Source organism: Papio anubis, chromosome 7 (assembly GCF_008728515.1).
Source record: "Papio anubis isolate 15944 chromosome 7, Panubis1.0, whole genome shotgun sequence".
Classification (NCBI taxonomy): Eukaryota; Metazoa; Chordata; class Mammalia; order Primates; family Cercopithecidae; genus Papio; species Papio anubis.
The window spans coordinates 31,529,099-31,551,190 of NC_044982.1; the positions used below are offsets into that span (position 1 = coordinate 31,529,099).

The following is a 22,092-nucleotide window of genomic DNA, read 5'->3' on the forward strand; positions in this document are numbered from 1 at the left end:
AACAGCCAGAGGAGGCAGCAGTGTGCTATGCTGTGAGGTTTCTGTGACCTCGGCAGGCCAACAGGCTGTGCTTTGCCCAAAAGGCTGTGGTTTCTTAGCAGTCTTGTGACAGCCAGCCATGAACAAAAAGTTGTATTAACAGCCTTGGCCGGGCGTGGTGGCTCACTCCTGTAATCTCAGCACTTTGGGAGGCCGAGGCTGGTGGATCACCTGAGGTCAGGAGTTCGAGACCAGCCTGGTCAACATGGTGAAACCCCATCTCTAGTAAAAATAAAAAATAGCCAGGCGTGTTGGCGTGCGCCTGTAATCCCAGTTAGTGTACTCAGGAGAATTGTTGGAACCCGGGAGGCAGAGGCTGCAGTGAGTCGAGATCACGCCACTGCACTCCAGCCTGGGCAACAGGGCAAGGCTCCGTCTCAAAAAAAAAAAACAGTCTTGAAGACTAATTCTGGCTGTGCTGTCAGCCAAAGGACTGAACTAACTGTCCCACAGAAATGTGGGTTTGATAAAACACTGAAGCATATGGCATTAGTTCTCTTGAGGCAGAAACCGTGTGTGTGTGTGTTGTATAGAGACAGATATTTTACATTTTTAAAGCTGGAATTCAGTTATTTGTAAATGCCCAAGGTTAAGAAAAGTGATTTGTTTTTAATTCCTAAGACTTTTTCCCCAAGACCAACAGTTGTATATATCTATATATATATATCTAGGGCATGCATTCAGTGCTGTTTAGTCTTGAACAACTGTTTTGTCTTTGGGAAATAATAATAGTCAAATATAGTTTTGAGTTAAAATAATTTCAGACTTTTAAGGAAGAGAGCAGGATGGAGGAAGAAGCTACAAGAGACTAGGAATGTTGATAATAGAAATTTGATGCTGATAGGAAGTATTCATTATAGAGTAATAAAAACTGACATTTATTTAGGTGACAGGGAGATGGAGGTGTGCACAGAATGAGGAGAAGGGCAACAGCCTTTTTCATCTCTGCGAGACTTTGGGGGCAGCACAAAAGGGTTCTTCAAACAAAGCACACCTTTGAAAAACCACAAGAACTATTTAAGACTAGATAATTGATCTTTACAGAAAGATAAGAGTATTTTTACCCAGCAAAACAGTACGTAAGGGCATGAAGGAGGAGTAGGGTACAGGAAATAGAATGGGCTTTTGAAGAATGCAAACTAAGTAAATGAAGGAAAATTGGTTTAAGTGATTTAGGAAAATTGTCTAGGAATAGTGGAACAGAAGTTGCTCTCTCTTTGGACAGGACTTGGGAAGGGAAATATCCTAAAATGGAAGAAGATTGGAAATGACTGGTTAATTCTGCAACAGGAAGTAGTACAACAATTGCAGCTCTTTCCTTGTTCAAATCCTCAATTGAATGAAACTGGGTAGCGTTCTTTAGAGGCAGTAAGTAGGAGCAAGTGATATAGTTGTGAATGGGAGACAGTTTCCAGTAGAGACTTTTCAATTGTTTGTTTCTGTTTCCAGGCTAGTTTAATTTAAATAAATAAAACAAGAAAACCTCTTTATTTGATGAATTTAAGAGTAAGTTGAAAAATTTTTTTAAACCTTCATGATTCAGAAGTATCTTAATTATATGTAAATAAGATTATTTTAAAGTGCTTTTGTAAGATATAAAACACAAGGGAAGATGTCATTATTATGAGGTGGAAGAATAGGTGAAATGATTTCTAGTTTGTGGTTACTGCTTCTATTCCCGAACTGTGGACCATTCTCAGTTGAATTTGTACTCTGTGGAATTTTACCTATTGTAATTTTTTTCTCCAACATGTTGGCTGTCATTAAGAGTATTTATTTATTTATTTATTTATTTATTTATTTATTCATTGAGAGGGAGTCTCGCTCTGTTGCCCAGGCTGGAGTGCAGTGGCGGGATCTCGGCTCACCGCAAGCTCCGCCTCCCGGGTTCACGCCATTCTGCCTCATCCTCCCAAATAGCTGGGACTACAGGCGCCCGCCACCACACCCAGCTAATTTTTTGTATTTTTAGTAGACAGGGTTTCACCACGTTAGCCAGGATGGTCTCGATCTCCTGACCTCATGATCCGCCTGTCTCAGCCTCCCAAAGTGCTGGCGGATTACAGGCATGAGCCACCCTGCCCAACCCAAGGGTCTTTATTAAATAACAACACATCAATGCCCTATTAGACAGTAGATGTAGCTAGTTCTCCTCAAAAACAGATGACATTATTGTGGGTTTAAATAAAGAATGCTTTGGACACAACTTAGTTGTCGTGTAGCATTTTAGAACCCCTATACCTCCTGGAATTTCCATCATCCTTGGTCTTCATAAACATTAGGAAAGGGGCTTTACCTTTCCTGACCTTTTGCTTAACCCAAAAGGGGAATCCCTAGCCCAAAGGAAACCACGGTGCTTCCTTTGCCTGCTTCCTGCTTCAGATGTCTGACATGTCCTAAGCCTTTTTTTATGCATGTAGTTACAACACAGCTCCAAGGTTCTACTTCTTAACCAAGAAACTCCTCCCCACTACTTTAACATGTGTCCCCACTCTCCTACCCCTACCCCTGCCCCCCAGCAGCAGACCAAATTGATGTAGAGGAGGAATGGCTATGACACAGTCCAAAGACCAACCATTTCTTCAGTCTGCAGCAAGGCTCCCTTGAACTTTGCTTATAAATGGCTGTTAGCTGGCAGGGTACGGTGGCTCACACCTATAATCCCAGTACTTTGGGAGGCCAAGTTGGGTAGATCACTTGAGGTCAGGAGTTGGAGACCAGCCTGGCCAACTTGGCGAAAACCCCATCTCTACTAAAAATACAAAAATTAGCTGGGCATGGTGGCGGGCACCTGTAGTCCCAGCTACTTGGGAGGCTGAAGCAAGAGAATCACTTGAACGATTTAATTTCAGGCCCTTGAGATAATGGAGAGGCTTTACCTCCAGAGGATTTGGAACCTTTGGCATCAGTATTAAGATTTGGTAATATGGCACACTTCTTTAATTTTCTTCATGTCCAACACGTCTCCCTCATATTTGTGGACTCATAATTCTGAAATCCCATGTGGTCCTGTAAGATTGGATAGTAATTGTACCACACTACCTACCTAAATTGTTATTAGTTAATCCATGTGAAATTGCTATGTAACACAATACAAATGTAAGATGATACTATTTGGAAGACAGTGTTTGTCATACTGTGAAGAAGCATTAAGTCTTGTTGTTTGATTCTTTAATGAGAAAGAATGCCTCTGTCCTCAGAAATAAAGCGCTTTTGATTTTGATTTCCTGTGTTGTATTTTATGAACCTCTGACCACTGTCTCGCTTTTGCCCTTCAGAGGGTGTATCTTTGTAGATTCAGGATGTGAACCGAGCCACTTCTTTTTAGCTTGTGATTTGTGAATTAGAGCAGTTGTTTGTAGGGACTTACTGTCTGATTGTGCAGTTGGGAGAATGCAGGCAATTACTCTCCAACAAAGAAGGAGCTATCTGACGCATCTTCTAACTCCTGGGCTATCTATGTGTCCCATGAGTAAAATACCGTTTTGCCTAGCAGTTCTGTTTGTCTGTCATTGGCTATCAACAGATACACCAAAAACACACCTGCCTTGGTTGGAGCAATAGCTGTCCAAAAGTTCTGTTTATCTGAGTGCTCTCAGGAAGGAGGAACTCTGATTCCATGTACTAGATCCAAAATCCTTTTTTTTTTTTTTTGAGAGAGTCTCACTATATCGTCTAGGCTGTAGTGCAGTGCAGTGGCGTGATCTTAGCTCACTGCAACCTCTGCCACCTGGGTTCAAACGATTCTTCTGCCTCAGCCTCCTAAGTAGCTGGGATTACAAATGTGCACCACCACACCCAGCTAATTTTTGTATTTTTAGTAGAGACAAGGTTTCACCATGTTGGCCAGGCTGGTCTCGAACTCCTGATCTCAAGTGATCCAGCCACCTCAGCCTCCCAAAGTGCTGGGATTACAGGCATGAGCCAATGTAGCAGCCCAGTTATGTTTATCTTGCTTGTGTTAGAGTAGATGGTCTTCACATTTATTGCTGTGTTCCTGGAGTTGGTAGGGGCTGTGGTGGGAGGCGTGGAGGCAGCAAACTACTTTGACTGAATTTGTCTTGTCACAAGAAGCTTCTGTCTTGGATCTTGATGCTCCACCAAGGAAAAGAATTTAGAGATTCCCTAGAGGTTAGATTAACACCTCTGTTTTAAGAAGCAGTTTTTTCAGAAAGTTAATACCGTTTCTTGGTACAGTTACTTATAACTCTGTAAACTCTTTAGATTCAAATCTTCATTATAATGGAAGATTTGGATATGGTTTTAGAAGAGTTTAATTTTACCAGTATTTTGGAGGTGTTATACAGGAAAAGGCTTTGTAACTTGTAGCTTTTCCAAATGGTACCTACCATGACCAGTAAGAATGATGTTAATAGATATGGTGGTAGAGAAGGCTTTCTCCTAGGCGGCAGGCCTTATGAAAATAGATGCAGGCCAGGCGCAGTGGCTCACACTTGTAATCCCAGCACTTTGGGAGGCTGAGGCAGGTGGATCACCTGAGGTCAGGAGTTCAAGACCAAGCTGGCCAAGATGGTGAAATCCTGTCTCTACTAAAAATACAAAAATTATCTGGGTGTGATGGAAGGCACCTGTAATCTCAGCTACTCGGGAGGCTGAGGCAGGAGAATCGTTTGAACTTGGGAGGTGGAGTTTGCAGTGAGCCAAGATCATGCCACTGCACTCCAGCATGGCTGACAATGCAAGACTCCATCTCAAAAAAAAGAAAAAAGAAAAAGAAAAAAATAAGAAAAAAAATAAATGCAGAGTGCTTTTAGTATACAAGAAACACTTGCTTCAGGGGACCAGCAGCACTTAGCTACTTTGAGAAAGTTGCCTTCTTTGAAGAAGGCATAGAGTGGGCAGAACAGATCAATTACAAGTGTTTACTATGTATCAGGTCTTTAAGACTATATAAACTATAAATCATTTTAATTTCCTTGAGTTCAGGGGCCAAACTAGTGTGAAGGGATAGGATAAAAATAAAACAATTTGTGAATATGACAATATATGATTGAGTGTTAACTGTGTGACACAGTAAGTGTTGTAGAGCTTCAGGGAAGAGAGAGCGTGGACAGGAGTGGTTGAAGGAAGCTTTCAAGGAGGCTTGAAAGATAGGTCAGATTTGGGTACAGAGAGCATAAATGCTTTTGGAAGTCAAGGATTCTGTTCTCGAATTTTACAGCAGAGTTTGGCAGTTTAAATGCTGTGATGACCCTGAGTAGGGAGTTAAGAGACCATGGTACTGTTAATTTTGGTTGGGCACCCAAAGGGCTGAGTAACTTTATGGACTCTTTAGTTTCCTCATTTGAAAAATGAGGGACTCACTGCAAAATGAAGTACCTTGAAGTTATAACATCCTTTGATTATTTAACAACTACATGCAGCCTGCCAGGGGAACGTCAGCCCTTACTGGAGAACCTGTGGTGCACATTGTCTTACAGACTTGGCAAAACATACCTCATGCTTCCAGTGATGAAGGAAAGTAGAATAGAATACCAGCCTGCCTTCATGAAACATGTATAATTTGGCATTCTTACAGATACTTTGAACAGTTTAATCAACTGTTTACAAGAGCAGAACAACAGAAAGTGGGAATTTTGATACTGAGGATTTCTTTTTTAGCTTTTTGTACAGTGATATAAAGTCTCAGTGCTATTTATTAAATGCTTAGTCCTGAGCAAGTAAAGAGCGTCTTCTTGAGAATACTTACATGATTCGTTTTAAAATTTTACTCTGTGGCCCTGCAAAAATAATAGCAATGGGAAACCCAGGAAGTTTATTAGTCAAACTTTATTAGTCAAGCAAATAGGACAACCTATATAGATCCTTGTGGCCTAATATAGCTTGTTCATTTTCACCTTTGATTCAGGAAAAACTTAGTATAGTCATCTGGTTTTCTTTATTACATTTCTGGTACTTACAGAATAAACTCACATAGACTTGGATTCTAATGCCAACTCACCAAGCTGTGATACTTTGGGCAAGTATATTTAATACCTCTGAGACTTAGTTTCCTCATCTGTAAAACTTAAGGATAAAAATATTCACCTTATAGGGTTACGAGGATTAAATGAGATTACAAAATATACCACATTGTGAGCATATATGAATGACCCTGATTCATTATTCTACCTTTTTCATCCCCTTCCCCAATTTAGTCTCAGCCTAACTTTTGAGCCTGTCATTTGCTGTTATCCCCTTATCCCCTACCCTCCCCAAGCACAAGTGTGTGGCAGTTGTGTGGGTACATGCACACATATCCTATAGTCTAGTTTCTAGCACACCAGACTACTTAAGTCTAGACTATTCATAGTTGCCAAACATGCCTGCACTTTACTCCCTCCGTGTTTTGGTTTACAGGTTCCCCTCAGCCTTGAATGCCCTCTTAGAAGTCCTGCCCAACTTGGGAGACCCAGCTCACGCACTTGCTGTTAAGCTTCACTTTGTCCTCCCGACTAGAACTCTGTTTTTAATGCGTGTCTTTGTTATAGAAGTTACTACATAAAGCCGTATATTATGGTTATGACTTACTATGTAAGCTGTGAGAGCTTAAGATCGTAACTTACCTTGGTACCTTGCACATAATAAGAACTCAGAGCCGGGCGCAGTGGCTCACACCTGTAATCCCAGCACTTTGGGAGGCCGAGGCGAGCAGATCACAAGGTCAGGAGATCGAGACCATCCTGGCTAACACAGTAAAACCCAGTCTCTACTAAAAATACAAAAATTAGCCAGGCGTGATGGCGGGCGCCTATAGTCCCAGCTGCTCGGGAGGCTGAGGCAGGAGAATGGCGTGAACCCTGGAGGCTGAGCTTGCGGTGAGCCGAGATCACGCCACTACACGCCAGGCTGGGGGAAAGTGCGAGACTCCATCTCAAAAAAAAAAAAAATAAGAACTCAGAAAAAACGTTAAGGCCTTAAAATGTTTAAAAAAACAATCAAGAAACTTTTTACATTTGTTTTAAGCTGGTAATAAAAGTTTATTGTTATATATTCTTGTAGTAAAGTTTTTTTTCTTTATTATTACTACTACTTTGTAATAGAGATGGGGTCTTGCTGTGTTGCCCAGCTTGGTCTCAAGCAATCCATCTGCCTTGGCTTCCCAAAGTGTTGGTATTACTGGCATGAGACACTGCGCCCAGCCTGCAATGAAGTTGTGTGGCTTTTTTTTTTTTTTTTTTTTTTAACACTACTACTACTTTATTTATTTATTTATTTATTTATTTATTTATTTATTTATTTATTTATTTATTTTGAGACACAGTCCACCCAGCCCAGGCTGGAGTGCAGTGGTGCCATCTCAGCTCACTGCAACCTCTGCCTCCCAGGTTCAAAGGATTCTCATGCCTCAGCCTCCTGAGTAGCTGGGACTACAGGTGTGCGCCACCACACCCAACTAATTTTTGTGTTTTTAGTAGAGACAGGGTTTCACCATGTTGGCCAGGCTGGTCTCAAACTCCTGGCCTCAAGTGATCCACCTGCCTCAGCCTCCCAAAGTGCTGGGATTACAGGCGTGAGCCACCACACCTGGCTAATTTTTTTCTTTTGGAAAAAGAAACAGGCCAGGTGCGGTGGCTCACTCCTGTAATCCCAGCACTTTGGGAGACTGAAGCAGGAGGATCACAAGGTCAGGAGTTTGAGACTAGCCTGACCAACATGGTGAAACCCTGTCTCTACTAAAAATACAAAAATTAGCTGGATGTGGTGGCGCACGCCTGTAATCCCAGCTGCTTGGGAGGCTGAGGCAGGAAAATCTGTGTGACAGAGCAAGACTCCCATCTCAAAAAATAAAATAAAATAAAAATAAAATAAACAACAGAAATTATTTCTCATAGTTCTGGATTCAAGGAAGTTCAAGATCAGGGTACCAGTGTGGTCAGGTTCTGGTGAGGGCCCTCTTCTGAGTGCATCCTGCCTTCTCACTGTGTTCTCACATGGAGGAAGGTGGAATTGCTTTCCTTAATAGCATTTAATTGTTAAGTCTGTCAGATTTTGGTGGTTTGAAAAGATTTTTGTTCTTTGATTTCCTCCAAATATTATTTTGATTTCTAGGTTTAGATTCAACGTAGAAATATATCCATGATTGTTGTTATTTACTATTGAGTATCCATGGTGTACTAGGTGTTTGGAATGGCAAGTTAGATTTCAGTATTGTTTTAGTCTCTTGAGAGTTCTTTAAGCTTTCTAGATTTTAAATTAGTATCATGAGTGAAGGTAATTATTAGGCAAAAATGGCTTTTAGGAAATGAGACCAAAATGAGACCTTCATCACACTAATGAAGGTCTGAAAATAATTTCCTGGATGAAAGAGGGGATTCAATAGAGGTTTATCTATCTATTTATTTATTTATTTATTTATTTATTTATTTATTTATTTTGAGTCAGAGTCTCAGTTTGTCTCCCAGGATGGAGTATAGTGGCATGATCTCAGCTCATTGCAGCTTTGACCTTCCAGGCTCAAGTGATCCTCCTGCCTCAGCCTCTCAAAGTATTGGGATTACAGGTGTGAGCCACCATGCTTGGCCTCAGCAGAGATTTTGTGGAGGAAATAGAATCAGCTTTGAAGATAGGAATTTGACTGTTTGGTTATGAATAGAGGTATAGAGTCTGGAGTGGCACCTGTACTAGAAAAGGGGTTGGGGATTGAATGATTAACTAAACAATGTAGAATACTAGCAATGTGGAATGCTATGCAGCAGTTAAGAAGAATAAGGTAAATAAGGTAAATTTATAAGCACTGCCATTTTTGGAAAGATCTTATTAATGGAAAAAAGCTGTAGAACAATATGTGTAGTATGATGCCATTTATAAATATATTTTAAGTTATATTTTTGTGTACATTTACATATAAAAGCATAGTGTCTCAGACGAAAAGGTGTGGAAAGATAATACATCAAGTTTATAAGCATCGTTACCTCTGGAAAGCAATGTGGGAATTGAGGAACCATGAAGGTAGACTTTTGGTTCATATTCTCTTTGCTTCTGGATAGTTTAAATTTTTAGCAGAAGACTATATTTATGTGTTGGTTGTACAACTAAAAAATAAATTTTATTACTGTAAAGGGATTGAGAACAGCTTATGGGGGGGCTGTAATCTACAAAAGCCATCTTCAGTACCAGGTTTAATTCCATCATTGTTTTTTGGGTTTTAGGTCTCTGGACTATTGTCCTTTAACCAAAAAAAAAAAGAAAGAAAGAAAGAAAGAAAGAAAAGCAGGGGCTGGGGGATTCAATAGGCTTTAAAGTAATTTTTTTTTTTAATATCATTTTAGCTGGCAGAGGCACAGCCGTAGTTTCACTTCCAGTTTCTTTTGCAAGTTTCTATTTAGGGAACTTTAAATAATTTATCTCTAAGAAGTATCATGCCATTTCCTTTATACTGTCTCATTTAGGAAGCTCAGAGTGGGGAAGTATAGAGCAGGAGGGAAGATGTTAGACTAAGGTTCAGCTTGTATAGCTCTTCTTATTTTTCTTGGGGAATGTTTTTTTGTTCTGCAGCTCTATATGAGATCAATGAATAGATATACATTCTGGGTTAATGACAAAACCTGGCATTTGGCCATTCACCTAAGAAAGTTAGCTCTGTGCATTAACTGTTGGTTAAATCTTACACCCAGAAGCTGTTCTGCAGTTACCAGTCACACCGTTAACTCTAGCCAACATTTTATAAATGCAAGAAAATGTGCATCTGGTGAGAGAAAACGTAGGTGTATCATCGCGTCTATCACCATATTTTTATGAACCTTAAATATAAACTCAATTTTTACATCCCAATCTTAACAGCAGTTTGTTTTATTTTAAATAACTTTTGTTCATCACACATTTAGTGAAAAATATAATAAGAAAATGTAAAATAAATTCCTCCTATTCATCCCTTGTTAACCGCTGTTAACATTTCACAAAGAGAAAGAACAAGGACAATGAATTGAACAAAGGAGAGGAAAAAAAGTGGGCCATAGGGAATGTAAATAAATAGGGAGTAAAGAAGCAGATATAGAAACAGAATTATTAGGTGTAGCCAGGTGTGGTGGCTCACACCTGTAATCCCAGTACTTTGGGAGATCGAGGCGGGTGGATCACTTGAGGTCAGGAGTTCGAGACCAGCCTGGCCAACGTGGTGAAATCTCATCTCTACTGAACATATAAAAATTAGCCAGGTGTGGTAGCGCACACCTGTAATCCCAGCTACTCAGGAGGCTGAGGTGGGAGAATTTTTTTGAACCTGTGAGGCAGAGGTTGCAGTGAGCCAAGATCACACCACTGTACTCCAGCCTGGGCAACAGAGTGAGACTCCATAAATAAATAAATAAATTAAATTAATAAAAAGAAAGATAGTTATTAAAGAATTCTCTATGTGGAAACTTTAAGAGCAACTGGTATGTAGAAGTTTTAAGATCTAGAAAGCTGGCCAGGCGTGATGGCTCACGCCTGTAATCTCAGCACTTTGGGAGGCCGAGGCAGGTGGATCACGAGGTCAAGAGATCAAGACTATCCTGGCCAACATGGTGAAACCCCACCTCTACTAAAAATACAAAAAATTAGCTGCGTGTGGTGGCGCATGCCTGTAGTCCCAGTTACTTAGGAGGCTGAGGCAGGAGAATCACTTGAACCTGGGAGGCGGAGGTTGCAGTGAGCCAAAATCGTGCCATTGCACTCTAGCCTGGCAACAGAGCGAGACTCCATCTCAAAAAAAAAAAAAAAAAAAAAATCTGGAAAGCTCTGGTGGTATATCCCATTTTAAAGCAAAGCATAATCTAAGATTGATAAGAAAAAAAACATAGAATAGTGCAATCTTTGGTGTGATAGATGCCTCTAGTTATTAGATACTCTTAAGAGTTTTCTTAGGGATCTAACTTGAGAACAGAAGACAGTTAATTTCTTTCTGACATCCTTCATTCCTTAGCATACAGGGAATTCCTTGGAGATTTCTTTTGATAACTGTGTCATTCTAAAAGAAAAAAAAATACATAAAAAATTCAGTGCAGTTTTCTCACATCTGAGCTCTGATACTAAACCTTAAAAGTTGTTGTAGGATTTATATGAACATACCAGAATTCTCTAATTGTGTATTTTGAAGTATTACTTTAATGCTATAATAACACATGCTCACATTCATATGTACTGTCAAAGGTTTAATGAATTTAGTGGTTTTTCTTCTAAAACCAGGTTTGACCTAATATGACTCACATTTATTATATTAATAATGTTGTTTACTTCTTAGACATCAGTGGAAGGGCAAAGTAAAGTGCTTTACTAAAGTCAAAAATCAGCTGGGCATGGTGGTTCACACTTGTAGTCCCAACACTTTGGGAGGCTGAGGCGGACAGATTACTTGAGCTTAGGAGTTGGAGACCAGCCTGGGCAACATGGCAAAACCCCATCTCTACAAAAAGTGCAAAAATTAGCTGGGTGTGGCGCTGCATGACTGTGGTCCCAGCTACTCGGGATGCTGAGGCAAGAGGATTGCTTGAGCCCAGGAGGTCAAGCCTGCAGTGAGCCAAGACTATGCCACTGCACTGCAGTCTGGGCAACAGAGTAAGACTCTGTCTCAAAAAAAAAAGTAAAAAATCTTGAGACAATAGTATATCTTGCTTTATAGCCTGCAGTTATTATATTACTTGTAAAGAGATTTTAGTCAAAATTAAAGTATTAAAAAAGGTCTGAAATGGAAAGATACAGTCTATAGGGAAAGAAACAAGCCCAAATTTAAAAAATGTTAGGGTGATTGATAGGAGAGAATTTAAATCTGGTGAAACTTTAAAAAAGACTCTTCTGTTGCCTTCTTTATGTTCTTGACTGAAGCGATGTTTTCAGAGAGCTGAAAATATTCCATTCTTTTCCAGATTGCAAAAGTTGAGAAGCTCAAACCGTTAGAGGTAGAGCTGCGACGCCTAGAAGACCTTTCAGAATCTATTGTTAATGATTTTGCCTACATGAAGAAGAGAGAAGAGGAGATGCGTGATACCAACGGTGAGGGGGAAGGCGACTCTTATTTCTTAAGTGACCCGTAAATGAGACAGTCTCCAAACTTTCAATTTTGGTGTATCCTTTTCTCAGTTTTGCCAAGGCGGGTATATGGAAGGGAAATTGCTTACTTCGCTGTTGTTGCTGCTAAAGGTAAATGAGCCTTGTTAGATTTTCAAGAGAGTAGAAATTGCTACTGTGATAGGCAGTTGACAGCATCCTCAATTAGTCTATACCCATATCAAATTGATAGCAGCAATCTTTGTTATTTTCAACATTTATATATAGGATAATGAACTTTTATTTATTTTTTTTTTTTGAGATGGAGTCTCGCTCTGTGGCTCAGGCTGGAGTACGGTGGTGTGATCTTGGCTCACCGCAACCTCCGCCTCCTGGGTTCAAGCGATTCTGCTGCCTCAGCCTCCCAAGTAGCTGGGACTATAGGCGCGTGCCACCATGCCTGGCTAATTTTTCATATTTTTAGTAGAGACAGAGTTAGCCAGGATGGTCTCGATCTCCTGACTTCATGATCCGCCTGCTTCAGCCTCCCAAAGTGCTGGGATTACAGGCGTGAGCCACCACGCCCAGCCAGGATAATGAACTTAAAAAAAAAATTATCTGAAATCCTACTATTAGACCTAGGGACAGAGTGAAGTTAATTAATTGCCTTTACATCCCTCCCCTGCCATTGTTTAACCAGCTGAGGAGGCTCACTCATTATGTTTACAATGTTTTTGGTTTTTTTAGAGTCAACAAACACTCGGGTCCTATACTTCAGCATCTTTTCAATGTTCTGCCTCATTGGACTAGCCACCTGGCAGGTCTTCTACCTACGACGCTTCTTCAAGGCCAAGAAGTTGATTGAGTAATGAATGAGGCATATTCTCCTCCCACCTTGTACCTCAGCCAGCAGAACATCGCTGGGACGTGCCTGGCCTAAGGCATCCTACCAACAGCACCATCAAGGCATGTTGGAGCTTTCTTGCCAGAACTGATCTCTTTTGGTGTGGGAGGACATGGGGTACCACCTACACCCAACAAATCAATGAGGGACTTTTTAATTTGGTAGGATTTTGACTGGTTTTGCAACAATAGGTCTATTATTAGAGTCACCTATGACAAAAAAAATAGGGGTTACCTAGATAATGCCAAAGTCAGCATTTGTCCTGGGTTCCCTTGTGTGATCTGTTTGGAGTATGTTTTCTTTTCTCCCACTTGCTCAGCAGCTCGGGCTTCCATTCTAGTTCTTTTACCAAGATTTTTGTGTGACCATGTTGACTTCATTCGGATTGCCCTCTTTCAATTTCCTTGTGAAAACACCCTTAACTTTCTCTTTACCCTTAGCTGAAATGTTTACGTAGCTTCTGGTGATACCTTTTCATGATTTTATGTCTTAAAATGGTGATGGATGTGACACCTCATAAAAGTGAGCTTTGAACTGTAGATAACGCTTAAAGAAAATGTCATTTTAGACAATTAAAATATTTGTGCTTAACTGCTTGAACTTTTTTCGTGTGTGTATTTAATTATATGCAATATTATCACATGTGTAGATTCATGTGATCACCATCACAAGAGACAGTTCTGTCACATGAATCCCTTTCGCTGCCCTTTTACAGCCACAGTCACATCCCTTTCTTATACCCTCACCCCAACCTGTGGCTACCACTGTTCTGACCTCCATCTCTGTAATTTTGTCATTTCAAGAATGTTGTGTGAACAGAATCATACAGAACGTAATCTTATGAGGTTGACTTTTTTTCATCCAGCATAATTCCCTTGAAATCCATCCAAGTTGTTGCATGTATCAATAGTTTCTTCCTTTTTTTCTTTTAAAAATTTTTATATATTTAGGGGGTATGTACAGATTTCTCACATGCATATGTTGCATCGTTGTGAAGTCTAGGCAGTTCCTTTTGATTGCTGAGTAGTATTCCATGGTATGGATGTACCACAGTTTGCTTAACCATTCACCCACTAAAGGACATAAGAGTTGTTTTCAGTTTTTTGCCCTTACTAATAAAGCTGCTATGAACATTCATGTACAGGTTTTTATGTAAACATACATTTTCATTTTCTGGGATAAATGCTCAAAAGGGCACTGTTGGGTTGTATGGTAAACACGTATATTTTTGTAAGAAACTACCCTACTCTTTTTCCAGAGTGGCTGTACCTTTTACATACAGCCACTCATACAATTCATACAGCAATGTATGATTGATCCAGTTTCTTCACATCCTCACCAGCGTTTGGTATTACTACTATTTTTTATCTTAACCATTCACATAGATGTGTGTAATGACACCACATGTGGTTTTAATTTGCATTTTCCAATGGCCAATCATGTTGAGTATCTTTTCATGTGCTGATTTGCCATCTATATATCCTCTTTGGTGAAATGTCTGTTCATGTCTTTTGTCTGTTTTCTATTTAGGTCACCTGTTCTTTTTACTATTGAGTTTTGAGAGTTGTTTTTTTTTTTTTTTAAATATGTCCTAGATAAAATTCCTCTGTTAGATATGTGGTTGCTTAAATTTTTAACATAACTTATACCAAGGAAAAATAAATAAAATTTCCAGCTCTTGCATGGCCAGTCACTTAATTCCTGTCCTTCAGTGTTCCATCTAGAGAATTAAGAGATACGATGTATAAAATAGACATCTAGGAGGGCCATTAAGAGAGTAAATACTTAAAAATACATGTTAAGAAGGCAAAGCCAATAATCACTGTAGGAGTATGAGGTGCCTAAGGGCCAAAACTAATGTAAATAAGAGAAAATGTGGATATAAATGACCATGTTTATAAAGTTATGAAAAATGTTGTGACTTGAAATCTTTCCCACATCTTCCAAGAAAGTAGGTAGGAATTTATCCTTTCTGTAATCTCTTTTTAACCCTGCTGACTATTACAGGGCTTGTTTAATCACAGTCGCAAGAATTACATGTATCTTACAGTGAAGCAGCAGAATACTGGAATTGTTAGAGAACCCTGATGTGTTGACCTGGATAAAGTACAAAGGTGGAAGAGGGAATGAGTTATGTTGTTAAAATCTCAGGCTATTCTGTTAATGTTCCTGCTACTATGAACTCAAACCGTTTTTTCCCCCTCATTTGACTCTGTTTATCTTCTCTCATGTGGCATAAAAGTAGCTCTGTCGTTAACTTGTACAACATTGCCATCTGCTGTTGAGAATTGGTAGGTACTGCTTCTGAGAACCTGGCTGCAGATCCTTAGCATAGGCAGCAAAGGTTGAGAAAGTCTATCTGTAGTATTACATATACTAAGTCACAGAGGATGCATCCAAGTAGAGAAGATAATATGTGGGTTAAGATCCATCCTGAAACTTTTTTTTTTGGGCGGGGGGGGGACAGAGTCTTGCTGCGATGCCCAGGCTGGAGTGCAATGGCGCTATATTGGCTTGCTGCAACCTTCACCTCCTGGGTTCAGGCAATTCTGCCTCAGCCTCCTGAGTAGCTGGGAATACAGGCGCACACCACCATGCCTGGCTAATTTTTGTATTTTTAGTAGAGTTTCACCATATTGGCCAGGCTGGTCTCAAACTCCTGACCTCAAGTGATCCGCCTACTTCAGCCTCCCAAAGTGCTGGGATTACATGCATGAGCCACCATGCCCAGCCTCCATCTTTAAACTTTTAAATGTGAAATTCTATTATGTACCATTAGCCTAACAAGATTTTATTTCCTATTTCTGACTGGTGCCTTTCCCCTTTTTAGGAGCAATGAAAGCTACTCTGTTAGTTATGTTCTTCTGATGTGATAAAATGTCAAGAAGATAGGAGAAGAGAATATTTTATGTTGTTGATGCTTTTGTTCCCAAGTGTGACCCTAAACTTAAGCTTTGTAGGAGATGACATTCTTTCATGTCCCTTCCCTTTACTCATGCCTATCAACTGGGACATTTTGTGCTTTTGGTTTAAAAGTTAATTGATATTATACCTTGGTTTTATCCAAAAAGTAAAAGTATTTGCCTTTGACAAAAGACTGACACAAGAGCAAATAAGCTTTCAAATCAGGGGTGTTATGTGCTTTCCTCCATTTTTGAGCATATTATCCAAAATGGTCTGTATAAATGAGAATGATGCAGTTTAAGTAAGCCTTGTATACCATTGTCATGGACCCCTGTCATAAAGCCATTTTTCGGTTTGTTTGGGAAAGAGGCATATGGGATTTATACAGATTCACTTGTAAATGTTGGATTGGGGATTTTTGTGTAAATTTTCTCAAATAAAGGCTAGCAGAAACCATTTTAGGTGTATGTTCTGTTACTCTTGAGAACTTCTATGTCTGGATTGGTGATAATTCTTCCATATTCTCCATTTTAAATTATGACAAATGATACCTGATGAATTAGAGAAAAAATATTGTTATTCTTCAGTTACTGCAGATCAATAGTTTATATGAGCTAGTAAAAGATTATATTTTTTGTATGTAATATATGTAAATTTTATACATATATATGTATATATAATTAAGAATCCTTAATTTTGCATCCTCAGACCAAATATGGTTCTGTAAGCTAGGCATTTTATTCTATCTTCTCTCTTTTGGAAACTGTTACTATTAGGTTCGCTCAAAAGTGATTGCGGTTTTTGCAATTAAAATTGCAACTACATAGAATCACTCCTACAGAAAGCCGTCTCCCTTGCCTTTCATTCCTAAAAGCCTAAAAGACCCCCCCCCAATATATGACCCTTCAGGACTCACTTTTTAGGCCTATCATATCCAATGCAAAACCCCACTCCAGGAGGTAAAGGCCTTTTCTCCTCTCCTTTCACTTACAGTTGAACATTTTTCACAAAGCTTTCCAAGAGCCAATATGAAGTGCTTTGCACACTGGCTGGCCTCTTATTTATCCTCTTACCTCTGTTCTCCCTCACATAAATTTTATTATGAATCCATAGTCTGTAGTGTAGTGGTCCCCATTATTTGGGAATAATTTTTTTTTCTTTTGAGACGGAGTTTCACTCTTGTTGCCCAGGCTGGAGTGCAATGGTGCCATTTTGGCTCACCGCAACCTCTGCCTCCTGGGTTCAAGCAATTCTGCATCAGCCTCCTGAGTAGCTGGGATTACAGGCATGCACCACCACGCCCAGCTAATTTTGTATTTTTAGTAGAGATGGAGTTTCACCATGTTGGCCAGGCTGGTCTTAAACTCCCAACCTCGTGATCCACCCACCTCAGCCTCACAAAGTGCTGGGATTACAGGCATGAGCCACTGCACCCAGCCCAATACATGCTTTATAAAATCATTTATTCAGTCTGTTGCAGTGGTGTCTCATATAATGTTGAGATGCATGTATAATTTTAAATTTTCTAGCATCACATTAAAGAAGTAAAAACAGGTAAAAATTTGCTGATTCTCCAGCCTCCGAGTAGGTGGGATTACAGGCACATGCCACCACACCCAGGTAATTTTTGTATTTTTAGTAGACAGGGTTTCACCATGTTGGCCAGGATGGTCTCGAACTCCTGACTTCGTGGTCTGTTCACCTCAGCCTTCCAGAGTGCTGGGATTATAGGCATGAGCCACTGCGCCCAGCCAAAAATTATTTTTAGTAGTATATTTAACCTAATATACCGAAAATATTATTCAACATATAGTTAATATAAAAATGGTTAAGGAGATGTTTTGTATTCCATTTTTCATGTAAAGTCTTGAAAATCCAGTGTGTATTTCAAGCTATACCACATTGATAGCTTAAAATTAGACTAGCCACAATTCAAGTGTCAGTAGCTACATGTAGCTAGTGGCTACTGTGGCAGACAGTGAAGGGTATAAACTTGGGTTGGTCTTTGGTAGGTTCTTTCATCTTGACAGTAACTCTATGGCCCCTGGGAATTTGCCATTCACAAATTGGAAACTTCTGCAAAATAGCATTCTAACCATTCACTTGTTAGAGTAAAATGTGGAAATAGTTTGGTTTCAGCCAAAGGCGCTTTAAAACTTTACACCTTGGCCAGGTGCAGTGGCTCACGCCTGTAATCCCAACACTTTGGCAGGCCAATCACTTGAGGTCAGGAGTTCGAGACCAGCCTGGCCAACATGGCAGAACCCCCCCTCTCTACTAAAAATATGAAAATTAGCTGGGTGTGGTGGCAGATGCTTGTAATCCCAGCTACTCAGGAGGCTGAGGCATGAGAATCACTTGAACCTGGGAGGTGGAGGTTGCAGTGAGCTGAGATCATGCCACTGCACTCAGCCTGGGTGCAGAGTGAGACTGTCTCCAAAAAAAAAAAAAGTTATACCATTAGAATAAATGTTGACTATTTTTGAACTTATGAATATTCAAAGGTAAGACAATTAGTTTCAGTTAGATCCAGTATAATGAAGAATACGGCAGGAATGTCTCTGCTCTGTAATAGGACATGTTTCTTCTAAGCTTGTAGTATCCATGCATTATCATTAGAACAATTCAGTTTCAGGCCAACCAAGTTATAGAAAACTAGTTCCTCGTTGCAAAGTGCCAGAAAAAAATAAATTTTTAAGTTTTGGCTGAAATCTATTCAGCCTCTTTGAAAGTCAACATTCCCAATTTTAAGTAATTTTTTTTTCCCATTCAACTGAGAAACTATTGAGCATCTTTTCTGTTTAACAGATTAACCAAGAATAATAGAATTAACAGTTAATAGAATTAACAGATTTAAGCCAAACTAAACTCGAGTTTATCTAGATAAATAAGAGGCAATACCTATCCTCAAAGTGCCTTCTAATTAATAGGAGGATGTAGATGGAATGGCCTCTACCTGCGGAATGATGTCTCTAGTTTATTTAGCCACCATTGGACTTAACATTTTGTATATTCCTCCAGGGAGCCTGCACTCACACAGCAAGTTTGGCTTGGACAGATGCCCCTCCTAAATGCCTTTCTAGAATCTTGCACTTTATAGCCCTTATACAAACTATTTTAATTGCCTGGTGGTTTTCTGTTACATGAATTGTAAGCTCTCTTAAAGTAGAAACTTTTCACAAATCCATATGACACATTTTTATGTATTTATTTGAGACAGGTTCTCGCTGTGTTACCCAGGCTCAAGTGCAGTGGCATGATCTTGGCTCACTGCAACCTCCGCCTCCCCGGTTCAAGCAATTCTTGTGTCTCAGCGTCCCAAGTAGCTGGGATTACAGGTGTGTGCACACCCGCTAATTTTTGTATTTTTAGTGGAGACAGGGTTTCACCATGTGGGCCAGGCTGGAATTGAACTCCAGGCTTCAAGTGATGGACCCACCTCGGCCTCCCAGAGTGCTGGAATTACAGGCCTGAGCCACCACGCCCGGCTAGTCACATGGCTTTCTCTTACCCCCTTAACATCCTGCTTTTTCAGATTGCTGGGTTTAACTTCCCAGCTCCCTCTTACTAGGTCTATCACATTAAGCAGGTAACTTAGGTGACTCTGTTTCTGTAAAATGGGAATGTTAGGATAATACATAATACATAGGATAATACATAATAATGTGGGATAATACGTGAAAAACCTTTAGCATAGTACCCAGAACATAACACTCAATAAATGTTAGCTGTTATGTCTGTGATGTAGACCATATTCTCATAACTTTTATAGAGTTCAAAAACAAGCTTGGAGATGAGAAGTTGCCCAAGGTCACATAACTGATGGAACACCTATTGTTCACCGTATTGCTGTTTTCCTACTTGACGGTAGGGAGCATGTTATTGCAGATCTCCTGTTCCCAGTGTGTGGCACTGAATGCTCAATGTTTCATGAGATCATATGGTCAAACATCTGGAAAAATCTGAATAAACTGAACCTGGAAAAAGACGGGGGAGAAGGAAAGTGTCAGGAGAGTTGACTTAAAATATTTTTGGAGTTGTGTAGAAGAGGGAGGGACTTACGATGGCTCTGGGAGAAAGAACTGGAACCAGGGACTGAGATGACAGGAGCTCAGATGACATTTAGGCTGTCTATATTACTTTTTTTTTTTGTGAGACAAAGTCTTGCTCTGTCATCCAGGCTGGAGCGTAGTGGCGCGATCTCGGCTCACTACAACCTCCTCCTTCCGGATTCAATTGATTCTCCAGCCTCAGCCTCTCAAGTAGCTGGGATTACAGGTGCCTGCCACCACACCTGGATAATTTTTGTATTTTTATAGAGACGCGGTTTCAACAGTTGGCCAGGCTGGTCTCAAACGCCTCACCTCAGGTGATCTGCCCACCTCGGCCTCCTAACATGCTGAGATTACAGGCGTAAGCCACCTTGTCCGGCCATATTATCTTTACTATACTATCTTTCTAAAAAAGAATGCTGTCCAACGTTGGAAGGTGAAAGAAGGTGTACACTGGGAATGCTTCCCCAATCACCCTCTTGTCACAGACCTGAGGTCAACATGAGACTGGACGACCTCTGAACCTCGAAGTTGTATGGGGACCTGACCAGGGAAGCAGAGGAGGGTAAACAGACCCGAGAGGCCGTACTGTCAGTGATGCCCTTGTTCCCGTGGGAGCCCTTCGGTTCCACGCAGTTCCCACCACGCGCCCGCCAATACCAGCCCGAAGCCTCACTTTGCAGGCCTTCCCCGAAAGCGGGAAGCCTTGGCCGCTAGACTAGCCAAGCTGGCAAGCAAAGGCGGAGGAAACTCAGCCGGGCCGGAAACACAGAGAACTGCTTCCGGGTCAGGGGGCAGGAGCCACCATGGAGCTTCGCGGGGTTGCTGGGCTGACGGATCCGCGGGCCGGTATCTGAAGCGAGCGGGACGCAGCGCGGCCAGCGCCTCCGGCCATACGCAGGCCGGTCCCGAAGGCCCGCGGCCGCCGCCATGTCGGTGCTGGGCGAGTACGAACGACACTGCGATTCCCTCAACTCGGACTTTGGGAGCGAGTCCGGGAGTTGCGGGGACTCGAGTCCGGGGCCTAGCGCTAGTCAGGGGCCGCGAGCCGGCGGCGGCGCGGCGGAGCAGGAGGAGCTGCACTACATCCCCATCCGCGTCCTGGGCCGCGGCGCCTTCGGGGAAGCCACGCTGTACCGCCGCACCGAGGTAGCGGCCCTCGGCACTGGCCGTCCTATCTGGCGCTGTCGGGTCGCCCCGAGTCCCTTCTTCCCGGCCCCGCTTTCTCAGCGTCGTGAGCTTAGTGCTTTAGGCGCCCACAGGATATATGTGTCAGGGTCTTCACCACTCTTCCCCCTCATCGGCACTAGAAATTGGCAAGATCATTGGTTTGACTAACTAGTCATTTTTGATTGGCCTAAGTCACCTAACCGTCTCTGAGCTTTAGGTTCCCCATCTGTAAAATGGGCTTACTGATAATACCTTGAAATCATCCTTTTTTTTTTTTAAAGATTATCTTGAGAATGAAACGAAGGCGCTTGTTCTGTAAATTAAAGTGGTATACGAATGTGAGGTATTGCCAAAACTTCCTTCCCCTCATGCTGTATATATAGTTCTCCAAGGTCGGGGTGAGGAGGACGGGCATAGCTTCAAAATCCCCACGCCGGTGGCACCTCCGTAGTTTGTGTCATTATCTTTAAGTTCAGCTGTGATCACTCAGTTGGAAGCTTTTCTTGAAGCTCATTGGGAAGATCTTTGTGTATTGGTTCTTTATCAGTGTTTATCCTAAAGGGTTTATGCATGGGAAGTACTCTGTTGGTATATTCTAAGCCATTAGTTCTTAATTTGGGGGGCACAAGGACCCCTTTGAGAACCTAACATAAGCAAAGTAATCTTACCCCCTCCATCAACACATTTGCACATAGGCACATCCTTTGGAGAGATCCATGGATCACGGAATCCCAAGTTAAGAATATATACTAGTGTAAAACCCTGCAGTGATGATTCTACTTACAAAAACTAACGATATACTGGTTTTGATAATAAAATCTTACTTTAGGGTAAACATTTAATGAGAACTTGCTGGGGTTGCTGAAAGTGATCCATCCATCTGCAGTTCTGGTGTGTGTTCCAAGCCAGCATACTTTTAAGGCTGAAAGATGGAGAAGGAGAGAAGTGGTTGCAAGAAAATATTTTTAAGTGTTCTTTTTTATCCTGATGCCACGTTAATGTATGATGTTAGAGTTATTCTTAGTAGTCTGTTTTCTTTTTTGCACTCAAAATGAGAAA

General features: G+C 41.0%; 2 protein-coding genes across 4 annotated transcripts in view; both read left to right on the top strand.

The window, feature by feature from the left end:
- The window catches only part of TMED10 (transmembrane p24 trafficking protein 10), a 43,839-nt gene extending 27,572 nt beyond the window's left edge, over nt 1-16,267 (top strand). Inside the window, exons 4-5 of the mRNA XM_003902066.2 lie at nt 11,883-12,009; nt 12,751-16,267. Coding sequence (XP_003902115.1) covers nt 11,883-12,009; nt 12,751-12,872 — 249 coding nt within the window. The 3' untranslated portion in view covers nt 12,873-16,267. The remainder of the gene's footprint in view (nt 1-11,882; nt 12,010-12,750) is intronic.
- Nucleotides 16,268-20,639: 4,372 nt separating this feature from the next.
- NEK9 (NIMA related kinase 9) overlaps nt 20,640-22,092 on the top strand; it is a 44,815-nt gene continuing 43,362 nt past the window's right edge. For all 3 annotated transcript variants that reach the window (XM_009211975.1, XM_009211976.1, XM_003902065.2), the window contains exon 1: nt 20,640-21,012. In XM_009211975.1, the coding sequence (XP_009210239.1) occupies nt 20,794-21,012 (219 nt within the window). In that variant the 5' untranslated portion in view covers nt 20,640-20,793. The remainder of the gene's footprint in view (nt 21,013-22,092) is intronic.